The sequence below is a fragment of the Monodon monoceros genome, unplaced genomic scaffold (assembly GCF_005190385.1).
Source record: "Monodon monoceros isolate NGI ecotype Baffin Bay Population unplaced genomic scaffold, NGI_Narwhal_1 Super_Scaffold_12, whole genome shotgun sequence".
In the NCBI taxonomy this organism is placed as follows: domain Eukaryota; kingdom Metazoa; phylum Chordata; class Mammalia; order Artiodactyla; family Monodontidae; genus Monodon; species Monodon monoceros.
In genome coordinates, this window is record NW_021703768.1 from 146,060,535 (window position 1) to 146,078,705 (window position 18,171).

At 39.4% G+C, this 18,171-nt stretch overlaps 1 protein-coding gene across 2 annotated transcripts; it reads left to right on the forward strand.

Moving 5' to 3' along the window:
- Positions 1-844: 844 nt before the first annotated feature.
- On the forward strand, positions 845-16,737 carry NPM1 (nucleophosmin 1). 2 transcript variants are annotated; one of them, XM_029217943.1, is made up of 11 exons: positions 845-1,146; positions 3,146-3,225; positions 3,720-3,839; positions 4,172-4,265; positions 4,818-4,924; positions 5,024-5,091; positions 9,510-9,567; positions 9,922-10,005; positions 10,853-10,954; positions 13,042-13,116; positions 16,381-16,737. In XM_029217943.1, exons 1-11 carry the CDS (start codon positions 1,089-1,091, stop codon positions 16,417-16,419), a joined length of 885 nt encoding a protein of 294 aa, XP_029073776.1. In that variant the 5' UTR covers positions 845-1,088; the 3' UTR covers positions 16,420-16,737. The 2 variants fall into 2 exon arrangements, with proteins under 2 accessions (XP_029073776.1, XP_029073777.1); XM_029217944.1 differs by lacking the exons at positions 13,042-13,116; positions 16,381-16,737 and adding an exon at positions 11,971-12,056.
- Positions 16,738-18,171: the final 1,434 nt, after the last annotated feature.

Consider the following 18,171-nt stretch of genomic DNA (forward strand, 5'->3'; position numbering starts at 1 on the left):
CCTCAGACACTGGACCCTCATATAATCCTCTGAGCTCTTTTAGTTGGATGTTAGTATTCGACTTCGAACTAGAGAACCCTGTCTATAATCACTTCATCTGTTTGGGCACCTTCCTAGCGGCCCGTTTCCTTGTCTGCAAAGCGGGGATAGTCGTGTGTGCCTCACAGGACGTTATGTGGGGACATGTTGTGGATATATAGCCCTTTTAAAACCTTCTGTCTGGAGAAATCACCCAGGCTTGGTTCCTGCCCTGCTTATGTGGAAAAGGCCGACTTAGTCCCCTTTTGCCCCCAAATGACATAATGAGGAAGGATTTCAACTTCGAAGATGTTTGCTCAGAAACGACAGAGCGATAAAAACAGAGTTGAATAAGTCTGGCCAGCAGCTACATCTTTTCTCTCCAACAGATAATACTGCGTACGGTCCACTGTCTCTGGCACCTCAAGCTTTAACTTTGGGGAAACAATGAATTCTGCGCCCAGGCCTTCAGGCGAGTCAAAAAACCCGAAGTGGTTATGCTTGTTTGGAGGCCTGCGAGGCACGAGGAGACGGAGAAAGGTGAATCGAGCTGCTGTCTGACTCACAACCGGCTCGCCCTCCGTACCTAACACAGCTAACCGTTACCGTCGCCATTTTCCAGGGTAGGCTGCGCAGCCTCCTCTAGCAAGGCCCGCGCGCCTGAGCCGGAGAGGACGTGGAAGGCTAGAAGGCGGGGAACGCGCGCTACCGGGGCGAAACACGCGTGCGCACAGGCGGCGGCTGCGGCGGAGGGGTGGGGCCGGGGTACGAGTGCGCGTGCTCGGTGGGAGCCCGCGAAGTACCTGGAGGAGGTGGGGGGCGAGGTAGAAAGGAGTGAGGTTGAAGAGCGCTTGCGCAGGAGGGCGACCGTGCGGGGAGGGGGGCTCCGGAGCACAGGCGCGGAGACGGGACTTAAGGAGCTCTCGCGAGATCTCCAGGTTGCTATATATGTGCGCAGGGAGCCCGCGTCCTTTCCTTGGTCTGATTCCGTCCTGCGTGACTGCTCCTTCGAACGGTAGTCTTTTATCTCCGTCCACTTTCTCTCCCACCGAAGTGCGTGCCACCAACCCATGGAAGATTCGATGGACATGGACATGAGCCCCCTGAGGCCCCAGAACTATCTTTTCGGTAACTGCTGGGGGGTTGGAGCGAGGCCGAGCAGGGCCTGCAGGCTTTGGTGGGGGGGCGGGATCCCACTGAGGCCTGGGTTAGCGAGGAAAGCTAAGCAGGCTGGAGGCCTGAGGGAGTGGGAAGCGAGCAGACGGGGTCCTGCCGCCTACAGGATGGGGACCCAGGAGGGGCGAGCCGGAAGCACGGAGGGGGGTGGGAAGGAGGGGCGGCCTGAAGGCTGGGGCGTCAGCGGTCCGAGGCCCAGGGCCTGAGGAACCGACCGGCTGAGGGTTCGGCGTTACGCGGGGCCCATGGTGGAGCTCCGGGCACAATTATTTTCTGGGGTTTTGTGAGTTGGTAGGCTTCTCATTCCGGGCGGGTGCCTGAGGCTGAGCTCCGCGTTGGTGGTGTAGGAGGTTTTGTGGGTTCGTGGTGTGAGGAGGCTTGGGCCTCCTTTCTGGACGAGAGGAACAATTGAGCATGGCGTTGTCCTCAGGCCTCAGGGTCAGGAGCTCTCGACCGAGCTTCGGCCCCGGTGCCTCGGCTGGTTGCTGGGGGCAAGGGAGGTGCGGCCCGGCCCGGCCCGGCGTGAGGAGGCCGCGACCGCTGGGGAGCACGTGGTTGCCACGTGGTTGGGGGAAGGAGGGGGGTGTGGGCGCTGCATCCGGGGCTCACTGGTGTCTTGTCACCCCCGAGCCTGGGGTCCTGGGGCTTGATTGAGGCTGGTGGGCCGGAAATGTTAGGTGAAGTGGTTGGTAGCTCCAGGACTCTTGGAGGTCTTTTGTTCGGTGCTTAACATCTATGCTGGTAGTTCTCATTTAGAGAATTCTCTGTTTCACCGCGTCCACCTCGCAGAGGAGGTACTGCCGCTCAGAGAACCGAAGTGGCTTAACGAAGGTTGCACTTGTAGGAAGAGACTACATCTAACCCCCATGACCCTTGCCTCCAGAGCTGATGCATTACAAATGATTTGGGGTGGGTGGCGGCTAGGGAGGGAGACTGGCGGAGGCAGCCTTCCGTTAAACTTGTAATTCTATGCCAGGGTTTTGGGATTTCTCCCTCGAGCACACCAAGTACCATACTAAGGGGCCTGCGTTGGTTTTTCAGTTTCACTAAACTGAATTGTTGAAGCCCTTTGTGTCAGGCTTTAATTTAAAGTAAGTGCAAATTCTGCCCCAAATTAATTTTGTTTCCTTATATACTATGCTGAGATTTGTTAATTGAGCAATAACAGTTAAGCATCTATTCCAGTAACTATTAGGTGACAACTAAATGGGACTATTTAAATTAAATAAAGTTTAATTCTGATGGTATTTAAGACAATTTGCTTTTTCATGAATGGTAGTAGTAACATGCACTATGCATTAAGGCTTTTATTTCTAGCATTTTGAAAAGCTGGCGTTTCTGATCAGTTTACATCAAAATTTATATCAGAATTTTTGTGTTAACTCTTGCTATTGGAAGTATCCCTAGGATATTTCTATTGTCTTAAACATAATTTCTGAACAGAATTTAATGTACATCATTTCTGTTACTTCGAAGATGGAATGTTGACCCCTGTAATGAGTTTTAGTTCTTTTACATTTGTAGTTTTTCTGTTGTAAATGCAAGCTGTTGATGTAGGTTTTTGTGTAACCATTGTCATTTCTAAGTTTGGCACCTGGGAGTTTTGGTAGGTAATTCAACTTTAAAATAGTGGGATTTTATCAACATTGTATGTTAGGGTTGGTTTCAGTTCTAGGTTTACTAAATTTTTGATTTTGTTTCTACATGAGAATAGTAGTGTAGTTGAGCATAAAATAATGTAGTGGGAAGTGGAATTTATAAAGCTCTGTATGGATGTTATTTGATGTTTATATTCTGTGTTCAAGAAATCCTGGAAGAGGTACTTCTGCCTTGCCTTTTGGTAGCTAGAATAGTAAAAATTAGTTCACAAGTTAACTTTTTGGTTACCCACACTGAATTTTTAGTGTTATTTTTCTCCTTGTTATAGTTGAATTTTTTTCTTCATTTACAGGTTGTGAACTAAAGGCCGACAAAGATTATCACTTTAAGGTGGATAATGATGAAAATGAGCACCAGTTATCTTTAAGAACGGTACTTAAACTTTTCAAAATAAACTACTTAACATTTCTTGATTTCAGTCTCTTAGTTCCTATTCGTGTGGATTAATACTTATTTTACAGCAATATTTTTCTTTCTTTATTTATGTTCTTCGCTTCTACAGTTGTATTAAAATGCCCTTTAGGGTAGTGATAAATATCAATCTTATTTGTTCTCCACAGACACTAGCCTATAGCCTACCACTTAACTTCTAGGTGGCCAGTAAAAGGTGGTTTGTACTTAGGCGTGGGTGATGACATAAACATCTTTGTCATCAGATGCATTTTTATGTAATTGTTAAGATTTACCAAATATGAGAAATTGTCAACAAGTCACATAAAACTTGAAAACAACATTGTGCTCAAGTCAGTTTCCCATCAGTGGTAATAATGAAAGGTTTATAATTGTTCTGATTTTTTAAAACAACTGGTTGGGGGGATTGTAAAATGGTGGAAACTTAAGTTGAAGTACTGTTCTTCTATTCACAGGTCAGTTTAGGGGCTGGCGCAAAGGATGAATTGCACATTGTCGAAGCAGAGGCAATGAATTATGAAGGCAGTCCAATTAAAGTAACACTGGCAACTTTGAAAATGTCTGTGCAGCCAACGGTAAGGGCACATTTACACTTTGGATTTTATGTCAAATTCTAATTCTGTTGCCTTAAGGTGAGTGTCATTTAGGTTACAAGGAGATTGGGGAATTTGGTTTGGTTTTTTCCTAGTAGTCACAGCTGCATATTCTGTCACTGGTGTTGACTGATCACCGTGGTGGTAGCTGCTTGTTTATCAGAGGTGGAAAAAACAGGTTCACTGATTTGTTCATTTGGCTTATGGGTTTGCTTGTTCAGAAACATTTTTAAGCTATGAACAGATTTTATACCTAACATGTAACCATTTTTTTCCCCCACAATATTTAGTGATTTATAATTTCTTCTTTTTAGGTTTCCCTTGGGGGCTTTGAAATAACACCACCTGTGGTCTTACGGTTGAAGTGTGGTTCAGGGCCTGTGCATATTAGCGGACAGCACTTAGTAGGTATGTTATTTTTATGTTATGATGCTTATTTTTAATGCAGTTACTTTGTTCCCAATTTGGACTTCATAAAGTATGCTTAGTTCTGTAATACGGCTGTCTGTAATAGGTTCAAGTGGGAATCTAGGGGCTTCCCTGGTGGCGCAGTGGTTGAGAGTCCGCCTGCCGATGCAGGAGACACGGGTTCATGCCCCGGTCCGGGAAGATCCTACATGCTGTGGAGCGGCTGGGCCCATGAGCCTGCGCATCCGGAGCCTGTGCTCCGCAATGGGAGAGGCCACAACAGGGAGAGGCCTGCGTACCACAAAAAAAAAAAAAGGGAATCTAGTAATTTATAACTAGAAGAGCCTGGTGTTTTGCATGTAAAACCTAGTAATGAGTATTAGTCCACCAAATTCCTTTTTAAAATTTTTGTTCTTTTTTTTTTTTTTTACTGTTTTTCTAATAGAATCTGAGTTTTAAAATACTCATTACTGTGTCTTATCAGTGCCCTTTTTTCTGAGTTCTTGCTGTTGGTTGAGTTTTAATAGTGGCTAATAAAGAATTTTATTTTAGCTGTGGAGGAAGATGCAGAGTCAGAAGATGAAGAGGAGGAGGATGTGAAGCTCCTAAGTATATCTGGAAAGCGTTCTGCCCCTGGAAGTGGTAGCAAGGTTCCACAGGTACAGATGCAATTTACTATACATAATTTATTCTGGCCTTTAGTTTGGTAGTGTGGATTGGTACTTACTTACGAGTGTGTGTCCAATTATTTTTTTAAGAAAAAAGTAAAACTTGCTGCTGATGAAGATGAAGATGATGATGACGATGACGACGATGACGATGAAGAGTAAGTAGTATGCCCTTAGAAACCTGACATTGTTGTATGGGGGGTTATGAAAACGATTTACCAAAATCATGATTAGTGGTTGTCAGTTTGTGTTAAATGAGCTGAGTTAAAGGATGGAGTATGCAGCACTTCCCAGATGTATTTGACTAGATGCCTTTTTTCTGAGGAAGATTTAGTGGACACATTACTGTATGCTAAGTCTGGTGTATTTTACGCTGAACAGTTTATAATGGTTGGGCATAAAGAGAATCTGAATAGTTGCAGCTGTATTTATTTTGTAAGTTGTCACTTGAGGATTTTTTTTCCCCACAAAGGATTTTGGCATATGGTTGTCCTGGTCCTTATGAGAAAATTAGATTCTAAAAGAGAATAGGATTTTGCTGGAGAATTTAAAATTTGGTTGTAAACAAGATTTGATATGTTTGTTAAACTAGGTCAGACTATGGTAAAGTTACAAACACGCTATGGAATAAAATGCTCCTCATAATTAGTCTTTCCTATATGCAGCCATATCAGAAATTTATTAATATTGAATTTTTAATTGCTTGTCAACTTTGTTCTTGAGTTCTCAGGTTGGTCCAATATATATTTACTGAAAACAATTGAAATGGAATCTAAGACTCTTGAGAGAACATGCACTAATTTGATGATCAGATCTGCAAAGTAGGTTTTCAGTGACCTCAACTAGCCAAGCTGGTAGCCCTTTAAAAAGGCCTTTGAGCATGACAGTGGAAGCAGAAAATAGGAAAGAGTTGAATGCTTAAAAAATTCAGGGGGCTTCCCTGGTGGCACAGTGGTTGGGAGTCCACCTGCCAATGCAGGGGACACGGGTTCGTGCCCCGGTCTGGGAGGATCCCACATGCCGCGGAGTGGCTGGGCCCGTGAGCCAAGGCCGCTGAGCCTGTGCGTCTGGAGCCTATGCTCCGCAAAGGGAGAGGCTACAACAGTGAGAGGCCCGCATACCACACACACACACAAAAAATTCAAAATTACCTGCATGTTAAACTTATAAACAAACTCAATATAGTTGGTGTTTGTTACTACTTGACTATGCCTGAGCTTTGGAAGATTTCCTGTCTTTAAAATGGGGGTAATTCCTGATGTAACTACAGTGTAAATAGTTTACGTTCTTGTCTTCTATGTCTCCTCTAAGCTGTCTTTTAAGTTAGGTGGTGAGGGAGGAATGAAAAGTGTAGATGGTAACAAGGTCCAAATCGTTAAGTTTTCATAAAAGGGAAAAAAGGGTAGTCAGATACATGTATAAGTAGAGGCAGTTAATGGATCCCTTGAGGATAACAAGTCTTAGAAGATTCCATTGGTTAGGGGGCAATGAAAATGTTAAGAGGAGCCCCAAGGTTTGTTAGTTAAAAGTAGTTATTATGTGGAAATTGTAAGCCATAATCCAAGAAGGGTTGGAACCCACAAAATAAAAGGCAGATCAGTTGGGTCTGTTCTGGGGATGGAAGGGGTATGGTATGGGGTTGGTTGACTGCTGTTGATGTAAGCAAGAAAAGCTGAAGACCATGTAGTACATTAAAAGTTAGTATGACCAACACAACATTGTTAATCAGCTATACTCCAATATAAAATAAAAAGTTAAAAAAAAAAAGTTAGTATGGCTTACAGATAACATCCTGGGTGGATCATTCTGGGTGGCCAGGGAGCTATAAGGGGTGACTTAGGAGGACAGTTTTTAGGGGGCCCTGAAAATGTTAGGCGTTCAAGCATGGCTGGCATGGGGTCCCCGTGGGGCCAGAGTGGCCATTCCCCAATTGGCTCATGGTTATGGCTGGGTCCTGGGGCAGCATGGGCTGTGCTTCCTTACAAGTTCAGTGTTGTTTCCACAGGGGCCAGATCAGGTGAGGGGGTGGTGGAGAGTGTTCCTTGTTTTTCATTGAGGTGGCAATGGGATTTGCCTAGGTGCCACCCAGGAAAATATCTGTTACTTAAAAAATAAAACAAAGGGTGGTTCTCCATAAACACCCTTTTCCCCTATTTTATTAGGGAATATCCTAATAAAACTGCTTACAGTAGTGGTTTTATAGAAACCATTGTCATCTTTTTTTTAGTGTGGGGTAGCCCATGCAGGTATTGGGTGCTAGGGCCAAAATTGACAAATCACCGTTAAAAATTACTTAAAAGATGTTATATGCCTTTAAATGTATACTACATGGTATTTTATCCAGTTAACATAGCAGATTTTTTACCCCTGTATTGGAGAGAAGTGTTTCTTTGGTTGCACGTGGGTGAAGTTACTCCTTTTTTTATTTAGACTATGTAGTGTGGCAGAGAAACCATTTTGGCCAGTATATAATGTTTGGTTTGTGAAGTAATTACAATTTAAACCAATTCCACCATTTGCTGATTCGTACTTATTCGTGGACTTCTCCAGTGATTGGATTTTTTTCCCCCCCGTTTCTCCATTTAGGGTGTACAATTTGGTGCTTTATAGTGTATATGCAGAGTTGTGCAGCCAATTTCAGAACATTTCATCACCTCAGAAAGAAACTATGCTATAACCCCTCATCTTCCCCAGCTCTAGTCAACCACTAATGTACTTTGTATTTTATAGATTTGCCTGTTTTGGATATTTCATATAAATGGAATCATACAATATGTGCTCTTTTGTGGCTGGTTTTTTTAACTTATCACAATGTTTTTTTTGTTGTTGTTTTTTTTTTTTGCGGTACGCGGGCCTCTCACTGTTGTGGCTTGCCCCGTTGCAGAGCGCAGGCTCGGTGGCCATGGCTCACGGGCCCAGCCGCTCCGCGGCATGTGGGATCTTCCCGGACCAGGGCACGAACCCGTGTCCCCTGCATCGGCAGGCGGACTCTCAACCACTGTGCCACCAGGGAAGCCCTATCACCGTGTTTTTAAGATTCATCCTTGTAGCATGTAGCAGTACTTGTACTCGTTTTGTATTATTGAACTGTAAGAACTTTATATATTTTGGAAACAAATCCCTTATCAGGTAGAATTTACAAATATTTTCTCCCATTCCATGGGTTGTCTTTATACTCTGTTGGTGGTCCTTTACAGAAAAACTAAAATTTCATAAAGTTTGGTTTATTTCTTTTATTGTTTTTGGTGTCAAACCTAAGAAACCATTGCCAAATCTTCAAAAAGTTTTATAGTTTCAGCTCTTACCTTTTATCCATTTTGAATTGATTTTTGTATCTATTGTGAGGTAGGTGGCAGTTTTATTTTTTTTTGATTGTGGATATCCAGTAGTCCCAGCACCATTTGTGAAAGACTTTTCCCCATTGAATGGTCTTTGCCCCCTTTTTGAAAATAGTTACCATAAATGTGTATTTACTTTTGGACTCTTCAGTTCCATGTCTATCCTTCCGCCGGTGAAACATTATTCTGATTTCTGTTGCTTTGTACTTTTTACAGATTTTAGTTTGTAATTACTTAATGTGAATGCTTCGTCTTTGTTCTTTTTCAAGATTGATTTTGGCTACTTTGGGTTCCTAGAGTTTCAGTGTGAGTTTTAGGATCAGTTTCTATGGAGATACCAGCTAGGATTCTTTTAGGGGTTGTGTTAAATCTGTAGGTTAATTTGGAGAGTTGCCACCTTAATATTTACTGGTCCATGAATTTGGAATGTTTCTATTTATTTTAATTTCTTTAAATAACTCCATTTTCATTTTCAAAAATTTATTTTCAGTTGTAAAAAAATAACACCATATTTCCCATCTTAACTGTTTTTTAAGTGTGCAGTTCAGTAGTGTTAATCATAATCACATTGTTGTGTAACGTCTCAAGCTCATCTAGTTACACTGAAAACCATAACCGTTGAACAAAAAGTCCCCATTTCCACCTCTCCCCTGCCAGCCACCAATCTACTTTTGGTTTCTATAAAGACTGATTCCTTTAGATACCTCATATAAGTGGAATCATACAGTATTTGTCTTTTTGTGACTGTTCTTTCACTTAGCATAATGTCCTTAAGGTTCATCCATGTGCTACATTTGAGGATTTCCCTAAGACTGCATATTCCCTGATATATATACGTATATGACATTTTCCCTACAATTTGTTTATGAACATTTGGGTTGCTGCTTTTTTGGGGGTGAGGGGCGGGTTGGCTCACACCGTGCTGCATGCGGGATCTCTTAGTTTCCCAACCAGGGATTGAACCTGTGCCCCGCTGCAGTGGAAGTGCGGAGTCCTGACCACTGGACTGCCAGGGAATTCCCTGGGTTGCTTCTACCACTTGGTAATTGTGAATAATGTTGCAGTGAAAATGAATTTGTGTTCAAGATTGTGCTCTCAGTTCTTTTGTCAACCCACAAAAGTTTGAAAGCTCTTCATGCTTTGAATGACTAAACTTGTAGGTTCATCCACTTTCTGGATAAGCTTTCTAGATTTGTTGAGTGCATTGAATCAGTAATAAGGACTTATTTCATTTGTAGTGATGATGATGATGACTTTGATGATGAGGAAGCTGAAGAAAAAGCTCCAGTAAAGAAAGTAAGTAAGATACAGTAGTATAAGATTATCAGAAATACCTAATAACAAAATGATGGGAATTTTTGCCATTGGCTTGTTTTGTGGTTATTGAAAATTGTCTTAGGAGAAGATGATCTCATACTTCAAATTTTTCTTGAGTAGGGCTATCCTGGAAACTTTTCTAATAGTGAGGAATTACCTATTTTCTTTATATAGCCCTCTGTCTGTTTGTTAACCCTTTTGTAACCTTTTGTCGAAATGATTGTTTCTCTTAGCCTGACTGCTGCTTTTGCCATGGTTTGGGGCAGTTTTATTTGTACTAATATGTCTGTTATGTAGGGAGGGGCATTGACTAAGATTAATTTCTAATTGCAGTCTGTACGAGATACTCCAGCCAAAAATGCACAAAAATCAAACCAGAATGGAAAAGACTCAAAACCATCAACACCAAGATCAAAAGTAAGTGGTAACATACAAATACAAGCTCCATTGAAGTAGTTAGGTTCTTCTGTGGAAGAATCTACTTTTAAAAATTTGTAGGTCTTTGGAGAACGCCTGTAGCTGGTGTCGAAGAGCTAAGATGTGATTATTTTATTGGTAATCACTGTCATATAGTTAGACAGTTGACCCTTGAACAACATAGGTTTAAACTGCATGGGTCCATTTATCACGGTTTTTTTTTTTTTTGTAAATGCTACAGTACTGCATATCCACGTTTGGTTGAATCTGGATGCAGAGGAACCACAGATGTGGAGGGCCGACAAGTTATACACAGATTTTTGGCCACGTGGAGGGCTGGCGTCACCTGTTGACATTCAAGGGTCAACTGTATATTGCCGTGGCTTTCTAATGGGGGAGAAAGCCGACAGAAAGATTTTTATTGTGGTACAAACAGTTGTGTCATATAAGGGTTCTTGCTTGTTGAAAGGTATGTTTATCGCATAGTGCAGTTTCTCCGCGCTGGCTTCCTGTTGGGAGATTATCATTTAAATGCTATGGAATGGGCCCCAGGCATCAAGCTGCGTTAACTTTGTTGCTTCATTCTTGGGGAACTTCTGGTTTCTTTTTTTGATAATATACCTTAAGTGTAGAACTGACCTTGTGTTGAAAATAAATGCAGGCTCAAACTATTTCCTATTCCTTTCTTAAGCAATAATTTAAAAATAATTGTTGAGACACGAATTCATTTAACTCAGTTTTGGTGTGTACTTGTTTTTACAAAGGACTGTAAGAATTTTGTTGAGAAAATCCAGGTGGGGTGGGTCTTAAGAGTTCTTATGATGTTAAAATTCGCCTTTTTTCCCAGGGTCAAGAATCCTTCAAAAAACAGGAAAAAACTCCTAAAACACCGAAAGGACCTAGCTCTGTAGAAGACATTAAAGCAAAAATGCAAGCAAGTATAGAAAAAGTGAGTAAAATTGTCTTCCTTAAAGGAGCTAAATTGGTAGTTTTACCTTTCTGGGGTTTGGAACAGGACTTTTCCTCATTTTTTATAGTTAATATACCTGTCCTTGTGTGAAATTACCTCAAAAATGAATTACTAGTTACTTACATTAATTTATAGTCTCTGTTGTTTTTTTTGCATATTTGAAGTGACATATGCTTTATTTTCCATTATAAAAGGAATACAAGTAAGTTGATTGTAAGATATATTCTTACCTTAGATGTTAAAATGAGAGCATTTCCCTTCACCTGTTCTGGTCATGAGATGCCATAGTACCAGCAGAGGGCGTTTGAGTCTTCTAAAATTGCAAACAGCTGGAAAAGTAGTCTTTGGCTGCTTGGTGTTGTAGTTTTTAAAAAAATTACTCGTGTTTGACTGTAGTCAGAAACATTCTCCAACAAATTGAGTCATTTCTATTTGCCATTTGCACCAAGATGTCACCAGGCAATACGTGTGATAATATCTTGAATTTTACATTTAGTCTCCTTTTGTCTTAGTGGAAATGTGTGAGAAGAGGATTAGCTTTTGTTCTACTTGCCTTGCTTAATTTGGGGTGGGGGGGATGCACTTAGTAAACTTTAGTGAACTCTGGAGTATGGAGTAATTGGTTTTAATGCCTTGAAACACATTTGAGAGAAACTTTAAAATTCTGTGAATATTCTCAAACCCCAATTATTGAGAATAAATGTGGGATGGTGAGGAAAAGTTACTGACTCCCTTTCCCTATGTTTTTTCTGTGCTCTCTAGGTTCTACATGGCTTCGTAGATTTCCTTTCATTGTGCAGTTATGAGTCAGTTGGAAAACTAACATTTTAGAACCAGAATGTATTTCTTGATTTTGCTTTAGTACTACTGTAAACCTTTTAGCCTTCCTGGTATCGCTGCTTTATTTTTATCCCTTGCGTACCGTTCTAAAATGACATTTTAGATACCCCTCCCCCTAATTTTAATATGGTCCTATCTCCTTGGTTTAATTGCAGGCGCATTGAACAATCCTGGGCACTACTGGTAAATTAAGCCCAAAGATGGGGAGAGAGGAAAAGGAGAGACAAATATAGTCCAAACTGAGTATCATCAACAATCCAGACTGAAGTCTTCTATTTTAACTCAATCCCCTTTCCTGACTTGCCACCCACCCATGCCCCCCTTCCAGGCTGGAAGCAATCTCTTGATCTCCTAAAACACTTTCTTTTGACTGCTGTGATTCAGTGAACCTTATACTTTGCTTTCTATTACTTGTGCATTTGCCTCACCTCTTTGACCATATTTTAATCACCTTTGTATCTCCCTAGCTGCTCAATAAATATTTGAATCAAATAAGAATGTATGTGACAATAATTTGAAAGTGTAAATTATAGTGAGGTTTATTTTCTAGGTGATGAGGCAGTTAAGTATCTTACACCATACCTGAAGCCTTCTTGATCTTTTTAAAATGCACAGAAGATTCAGGTTACAAGGAAAATCAAAATAGGAAACAAAAGTGAAAAAATTAGTGCGTTAAGGTAATTCCAGAGCAGAGATAAATATAAACATTTCAAGATTTTTGAAAATATTTGGTGACATATACTTTGAAAATAATTTGGTGTTACTACTATTGTGCTTCTTCCCTGTGTCCATAATTGAAAGGAATGGCGAAGTTTAGAGTTTAGTGAAATGTATTTGGTCCTGGGTGGTAGAGGATGGTGATAAAGCCGACTTGTTAGATAAATACAGTAGGCAGTCAAGTTGATGGTTGAGTTCCTGAAGGATCACAAGCATAGCTTATACTTCGTGTTTTTAGAGTGGCTGGGTGGGGGCAGGGAATTTGAAACTTGGACAAACCTTATTCAGTATGAGAGTACTTGTGGAAGACCTAGGGCCTAATATGTTATACAAACATGTATTTCTAGGCCTAAAAAAGGATTTATTCAGTATTAAAATGAAGGAGTTGAAGAGACAATCACAATGATCCATATAATAAACAGTACTCAAATCTTTGAGGAATTTCATAACAATCTCCCTCAAAAACAATGTTTCTATACTTACCCTTAATAATGCTTTTGTCTCAATAGGGTGGTTCCCTTCCCAAAGTGGAAGCCAAATTCATCAATTATGTGAAGAATTGTTTCCGGATGACTGACCAGGAGGTAACTGAACTTTGCTGGAGACATGATCAAATCCAAAATTTTTATTGTGACTTATTATGGCTATTTGTTTAGTCTCTTTAGGTGTTGGCTTCTTTTAAAATGTTCCTAACCACAGACAATACTTCAGATTAAATACATGGAAACTCTTAAGAATTTAGTTGGCAGAGACTGAGAAGATAACTTTTTTAGTACATTTTTCCCAGCTTTTATATAGTTGGTAAATTATCTCTTGGTTACTGAACTCAGTTTTGCTTTTGGTACTATGTTGGCTAAGGAAATGAGCTGTGGTTTTCCTTGCTGCTCCATTTGGCTACTTGGGTCAGTCTGTTCTTTGCTTTCTTGTGAGTTGGCAGAGATGATTTTCTCCATAGATGTTATGGGAAGCGCATTTTGCTGAAATCAACCTAAGTGTAAAATCAGTTGAGTTAGATTTTGTATTTCTTAATGTGAAGAAGGTATTTTGTCAATAGAAGAAAATTTTTATTTTCTAAATAAATAACTATTCTATTTATTCTAAAAATAAATTTATTTTTACTGTCTTATTTATAGTTGCTGACTCGCAGATTGTAAAGGAAAATGTAAAAGCAGTTACATAGGGTTGCTAGGCATCATGTACATACAGGACATATTCTGTGCTTAATGGTTTTTGTCAGCGCTCCCTAAGTCTCCTGTATTCAGCTTTCTTCAATAAATTAAATTTGTTATTTAGAGATCTTTTTCTAGCACAATATTTAGTACTTAAATCACTTAAAATGGCAGCACTATTTTTCTCAGTTTGAAACCCTTTCAGTGGTTTAATACTCTTTACTTGTTTATTGTGAGTTCAGCCTGCCTTGTTGTGGTCACGAGATGACCAGTTTGAATCTTTTCGATTCTTTTCGTTGCTATTCTGTTTTTGTGTATATTTGAATCCCAAAAAAGCCAGTGTAAATTATGTGAATTTTCTGCGGACATTTAGTAAACATAAAAGTCCTTTTAAAACTATGCAGTGTGTAATTGTCAATTCAGTATTGAAAATGGTAGAAAGTGAGATATATAAACCATCATCTATAACAGGTAAGCATAAGAGATATATAATTTTTTCAGCTAATACTAAAGGAAGTGGTAAAATAAAATTTTTGATTAAGAAAAATTCAGGTGAAGATGAAGTAACTAAAGTTGCAAGGGCCTTCCAAACAGCGTAACGTCAGTCTTGCAGCTGAAAATGACTGAATTCACTGCTATCAGAAATAATTTCTGACTTAAAAACTGAAAGCTGTTTTCAAGTGCCAGGATGAAATTTCTGCAATAATAAAAAATATATCTCAGTTTGCTATTATGAAATTATCAAAACACTGAATATGTCACATTTTTATGGCAAAGCTGCAGATGTAAGTAATCACAATGAGTAAAAATATCTTCCTATTACTTGTGCAGTTTATCTTCTGCAAAAGAGTTGTTTATGAGGATTTGGCTAATAAAATCCAGATGGAACCTGAGAAATAATAGCAAATTTTTGCAGAAACTCTTGAATTTAAAGAGTTAATGAAAAAAATTGTACTGCCTTTTGTGGAAAGACTACAGATAAAAATCTTGCTGAATGTTTATATAAAGGTGCAAGCAGTATTTACTCAAAGTTGAAGCAAAACATGATGTATTCGAAGGTGTTTTCTGTCCCATTCAATATTCTATATAATACGTAAGTCAAGTAGCATCTGGCTTTTTTTTTTTACATTAGAGTGTCATGAAAATGTTCTTCAGTATTTGTATTCAACGTAATGATTAGCGAATGACTGATATTTGTTGACATGGTATTCAGTTCTCTTGCATTTGAAATCCAATGGCTGTGTTTAAAAACAGTATTTAAGAAAATCCTATTTATTTGAAGCACTGAAACACTTTGAAGAAAAGGCCCCCAAAGTTCTTTTAAATAATCCATTGAGTGAAACCTCCTTATTTAAATGTCTCTTCAGCAGTAGGACCACGTAAATTAAAAGAAGAGCAAAGTCATTGAAGTTCTCCATTGCTTTAAAAGAACTTGTTGAATCCTTTGAACAGTTGACAAAAACATCAAGACTTATTTTTTTTTAAGAGGCATTATTCATGAATAGGAAAAGAAACACCAACTTGAAGTAGATAATTAATACTGCACTTACATGATTGTCATTTGAAATGTTTTTTATCACTTGAAGATTTTGGCTCTTTTACATGGATGTTACTAAATAACCAGCATGAGAACAAGTAGAATGAATTATATGTTGAAGAGGGATGTAGAAATTGATGAGGGATCTCTTCTTTTTGGTCATTGGACAATATTTTAATTTTTATTTATTTTTTATTATTATTTTTTTTGCGGTACACGGGCCTCTCACTGCTGTGATCTCTCCCGTTGCGGAGCACAGGCTCCGGACATGCAGGCTCAGCGGCCATGGCTCACAGGCCCAGCCGCTCCGCAGCATGTGGGATCTTCCCGGACCGGGGCACGAACCCGTGTCCCCTGCGTCCGCAGGCGACTCTCAGCCACTGTGCCACCAGGGAAGACCTGGATAATATTTTAAATCATTAGACTTGAAGAATGGAAAAGCAAGTTAGTCATGGAAGATGGTGTTCTGTGTTTCAGCAAACCAGAAGAGCTTGTCTGAGTAGCTAATATGGCAGAACATGTTAAATATATATAGTGTCTCATAATGCTAATGCTAGTATGTGTTCTCATTAATGAAATAATTTGGATGTGACCACTGTATAAACTTAAAATGTAAACAAAATATAAGACTGTAATTAAGGAATTTTATTATGCAAAATAAGGAACTGTTGAGATCCCACATCATCAGGGAAATATAACTAGAGGTAAAAAAAGATGTAACTTTGGTATATTTATATAGTTTATTTCAGATAAGTGTACTTAATTTTATGTGTGCCGTGTACAGGTGCATGTTTTTCTCTAAATCTGGCAGCCCGAAAGCAGATAACATGGAGGCAACATTGGCCTAACTGGTCTTTGTTTCCTTAACTAAATATCTAAGTTGTTAAATGTATATTAGTATAAAAGTGACTTTGCGTACAAAAATCACATGATTTTATGTCTGAATCGAAGTATTTGAAATTAAATTATGCCTAAGTATAAATTTCCTTGAAATCAGTTCTTAATTATCTAGAGTGAACCTTTTTGGTGGTAGAATGAAAAATAGATATGTTGAATTGTGCAGAGACATGGTTTAATTTATTGGTGTGTATTAAGTGTTGTGGTTTTTTAACCACATTTCTTTTCTCTTTTTTTTTTTCCAGGCTATTCAAGATCTCTGGCAGTGGAGGAAGTCTCTTTAAGAAAATAGTTTAAACAGTTTGTTAAAATTTTCCGTCTTATTTCATTTCTGTAACAGTTGGTATCTGGCTGTCCTTTTTATAATGCAGAGTGAGAACTTTCCCTACCGTGTCTGATAAATGTTGTCCAGGTTCCATTGCCAAGAATGTGTTGTCCAAAATGCCTGTTTAGTTTTTAAAGATGGAACTCCACCCTTTGCTTGGTTTTAAGTATGTATGGAATGTTATGATAGGACATAGTAGTAGTGGTGGTCAGACAAATGGAAATGGTGGGGAGACAAAAATATACATGTGAAATAAACTCAGTATTTTAATACAGTAGCACTGTTTCTCTTTCTGTTATCCTCTTTGTACTTTGTCAAAGAAATACATGTACGTAGTAAAAGTGTCAAATAGTATTCCAAAATCTCTAAAATAGTATCCTGCCCTACCCCTCCAAATAGTTCTGCTTCTCAGAGTTAACCAATCTGTTTTTCATCAAGAGGGCTTAGTGCTTTTACCTTACCACCTCTTGATAATAGTTAATTATAATCAAATGTTCATCAGACCTTCTTATCCACCTATCCTAGCCTTTTCACTCCCAAAGAAAATCTGGCATGTTAAATAGCCTGCAGCAGCCTTTCTCAACTTGGGTTCTTTATCTGAACCAGAACACAAAATTATTTCTGTGACTATTTTCTTAATTTATCCAAAATAGTACATATTTGAGATCCATAGGGGAAGTTAATTTATTGCATGTGGTGGTTATGTGAGGACATTCAGGGACTAAACCTTGGGACCCCTTCATCCGTTAGACCAAGATTCAATTGCATGATGGTCAGGGCTAGATTCCTGTTCTGCTTGTTTTGCTACTATCCTCCAGTAGTTTCCCAATAGATGGGGGAAGTATTCTGATTTTTTTTGCATACCTGAAAACGTCTTGATTTTTGACATCAAATTATATGCTGCCTTGTAAGCCGAATCTTTTTCTCTGAATTTTAGGTGTGAGCTGCCTTTTTTGGCCTAGTCTATTCCATTTTTGTGTATTCTTTGTATATGACCAGTTTTTCTGAGAGCTAATTAAGATTGCTTTATTGCTGGTGTTCTGGAATTTTATGTGTCTTGTAGACTTGTTCTTGGGCCCTGGGTGGACTGTGGGTCTGTTCTCCAGAGATGCAGTTCTCTGGTCTGGGCCTTTTACTTGGGAGATTTCACCCTTCTACTTAACTCCCATCCATTCTTAGGCCTTCTGTTTGATTCTCTTGGATGTTTTTCCTCATTCCTTTTTGTTTAAACTTTAGGAGAGAGACTTTATTTTCTGTCTTCAAATTTGTGTTGCTTTTATTTTTTTTAACTTCCAAATGCTCTTGCTTGGTTCTTGGGATGTAGTATGTCGAGTCTGAAGAAACTTTTTCTCATTCCATGCATTGTTTACTTGTTTCCCTCCCGCACCAGCCTGTTTATTTTATCTTTTATATTGATTAGGAGGGTGGTACTTGTTGACTGGGCTCTAGTTTCAGATATTTTGATGGGGGTCTGCAGATTTTAAGCCTTTCTATTTCTGGGGTGGTTTTCCAGAGTAAACTAGTTTTGGAGGGTGGGGGAAAATACTGGTGCTGTACTGTCTAGTCTAATCTCAAGTTTCCAGGTGTTGGGTTCTTCTACTCATTTACATTGTGGTTTTCTTCATTGATTATTCAGTTTCTTTTCTCCAGGCCATGTCTGTCCTTGTAGCTTATCTCTTTATGTCTTTATTTTAATGGAGGCACAGTAGGA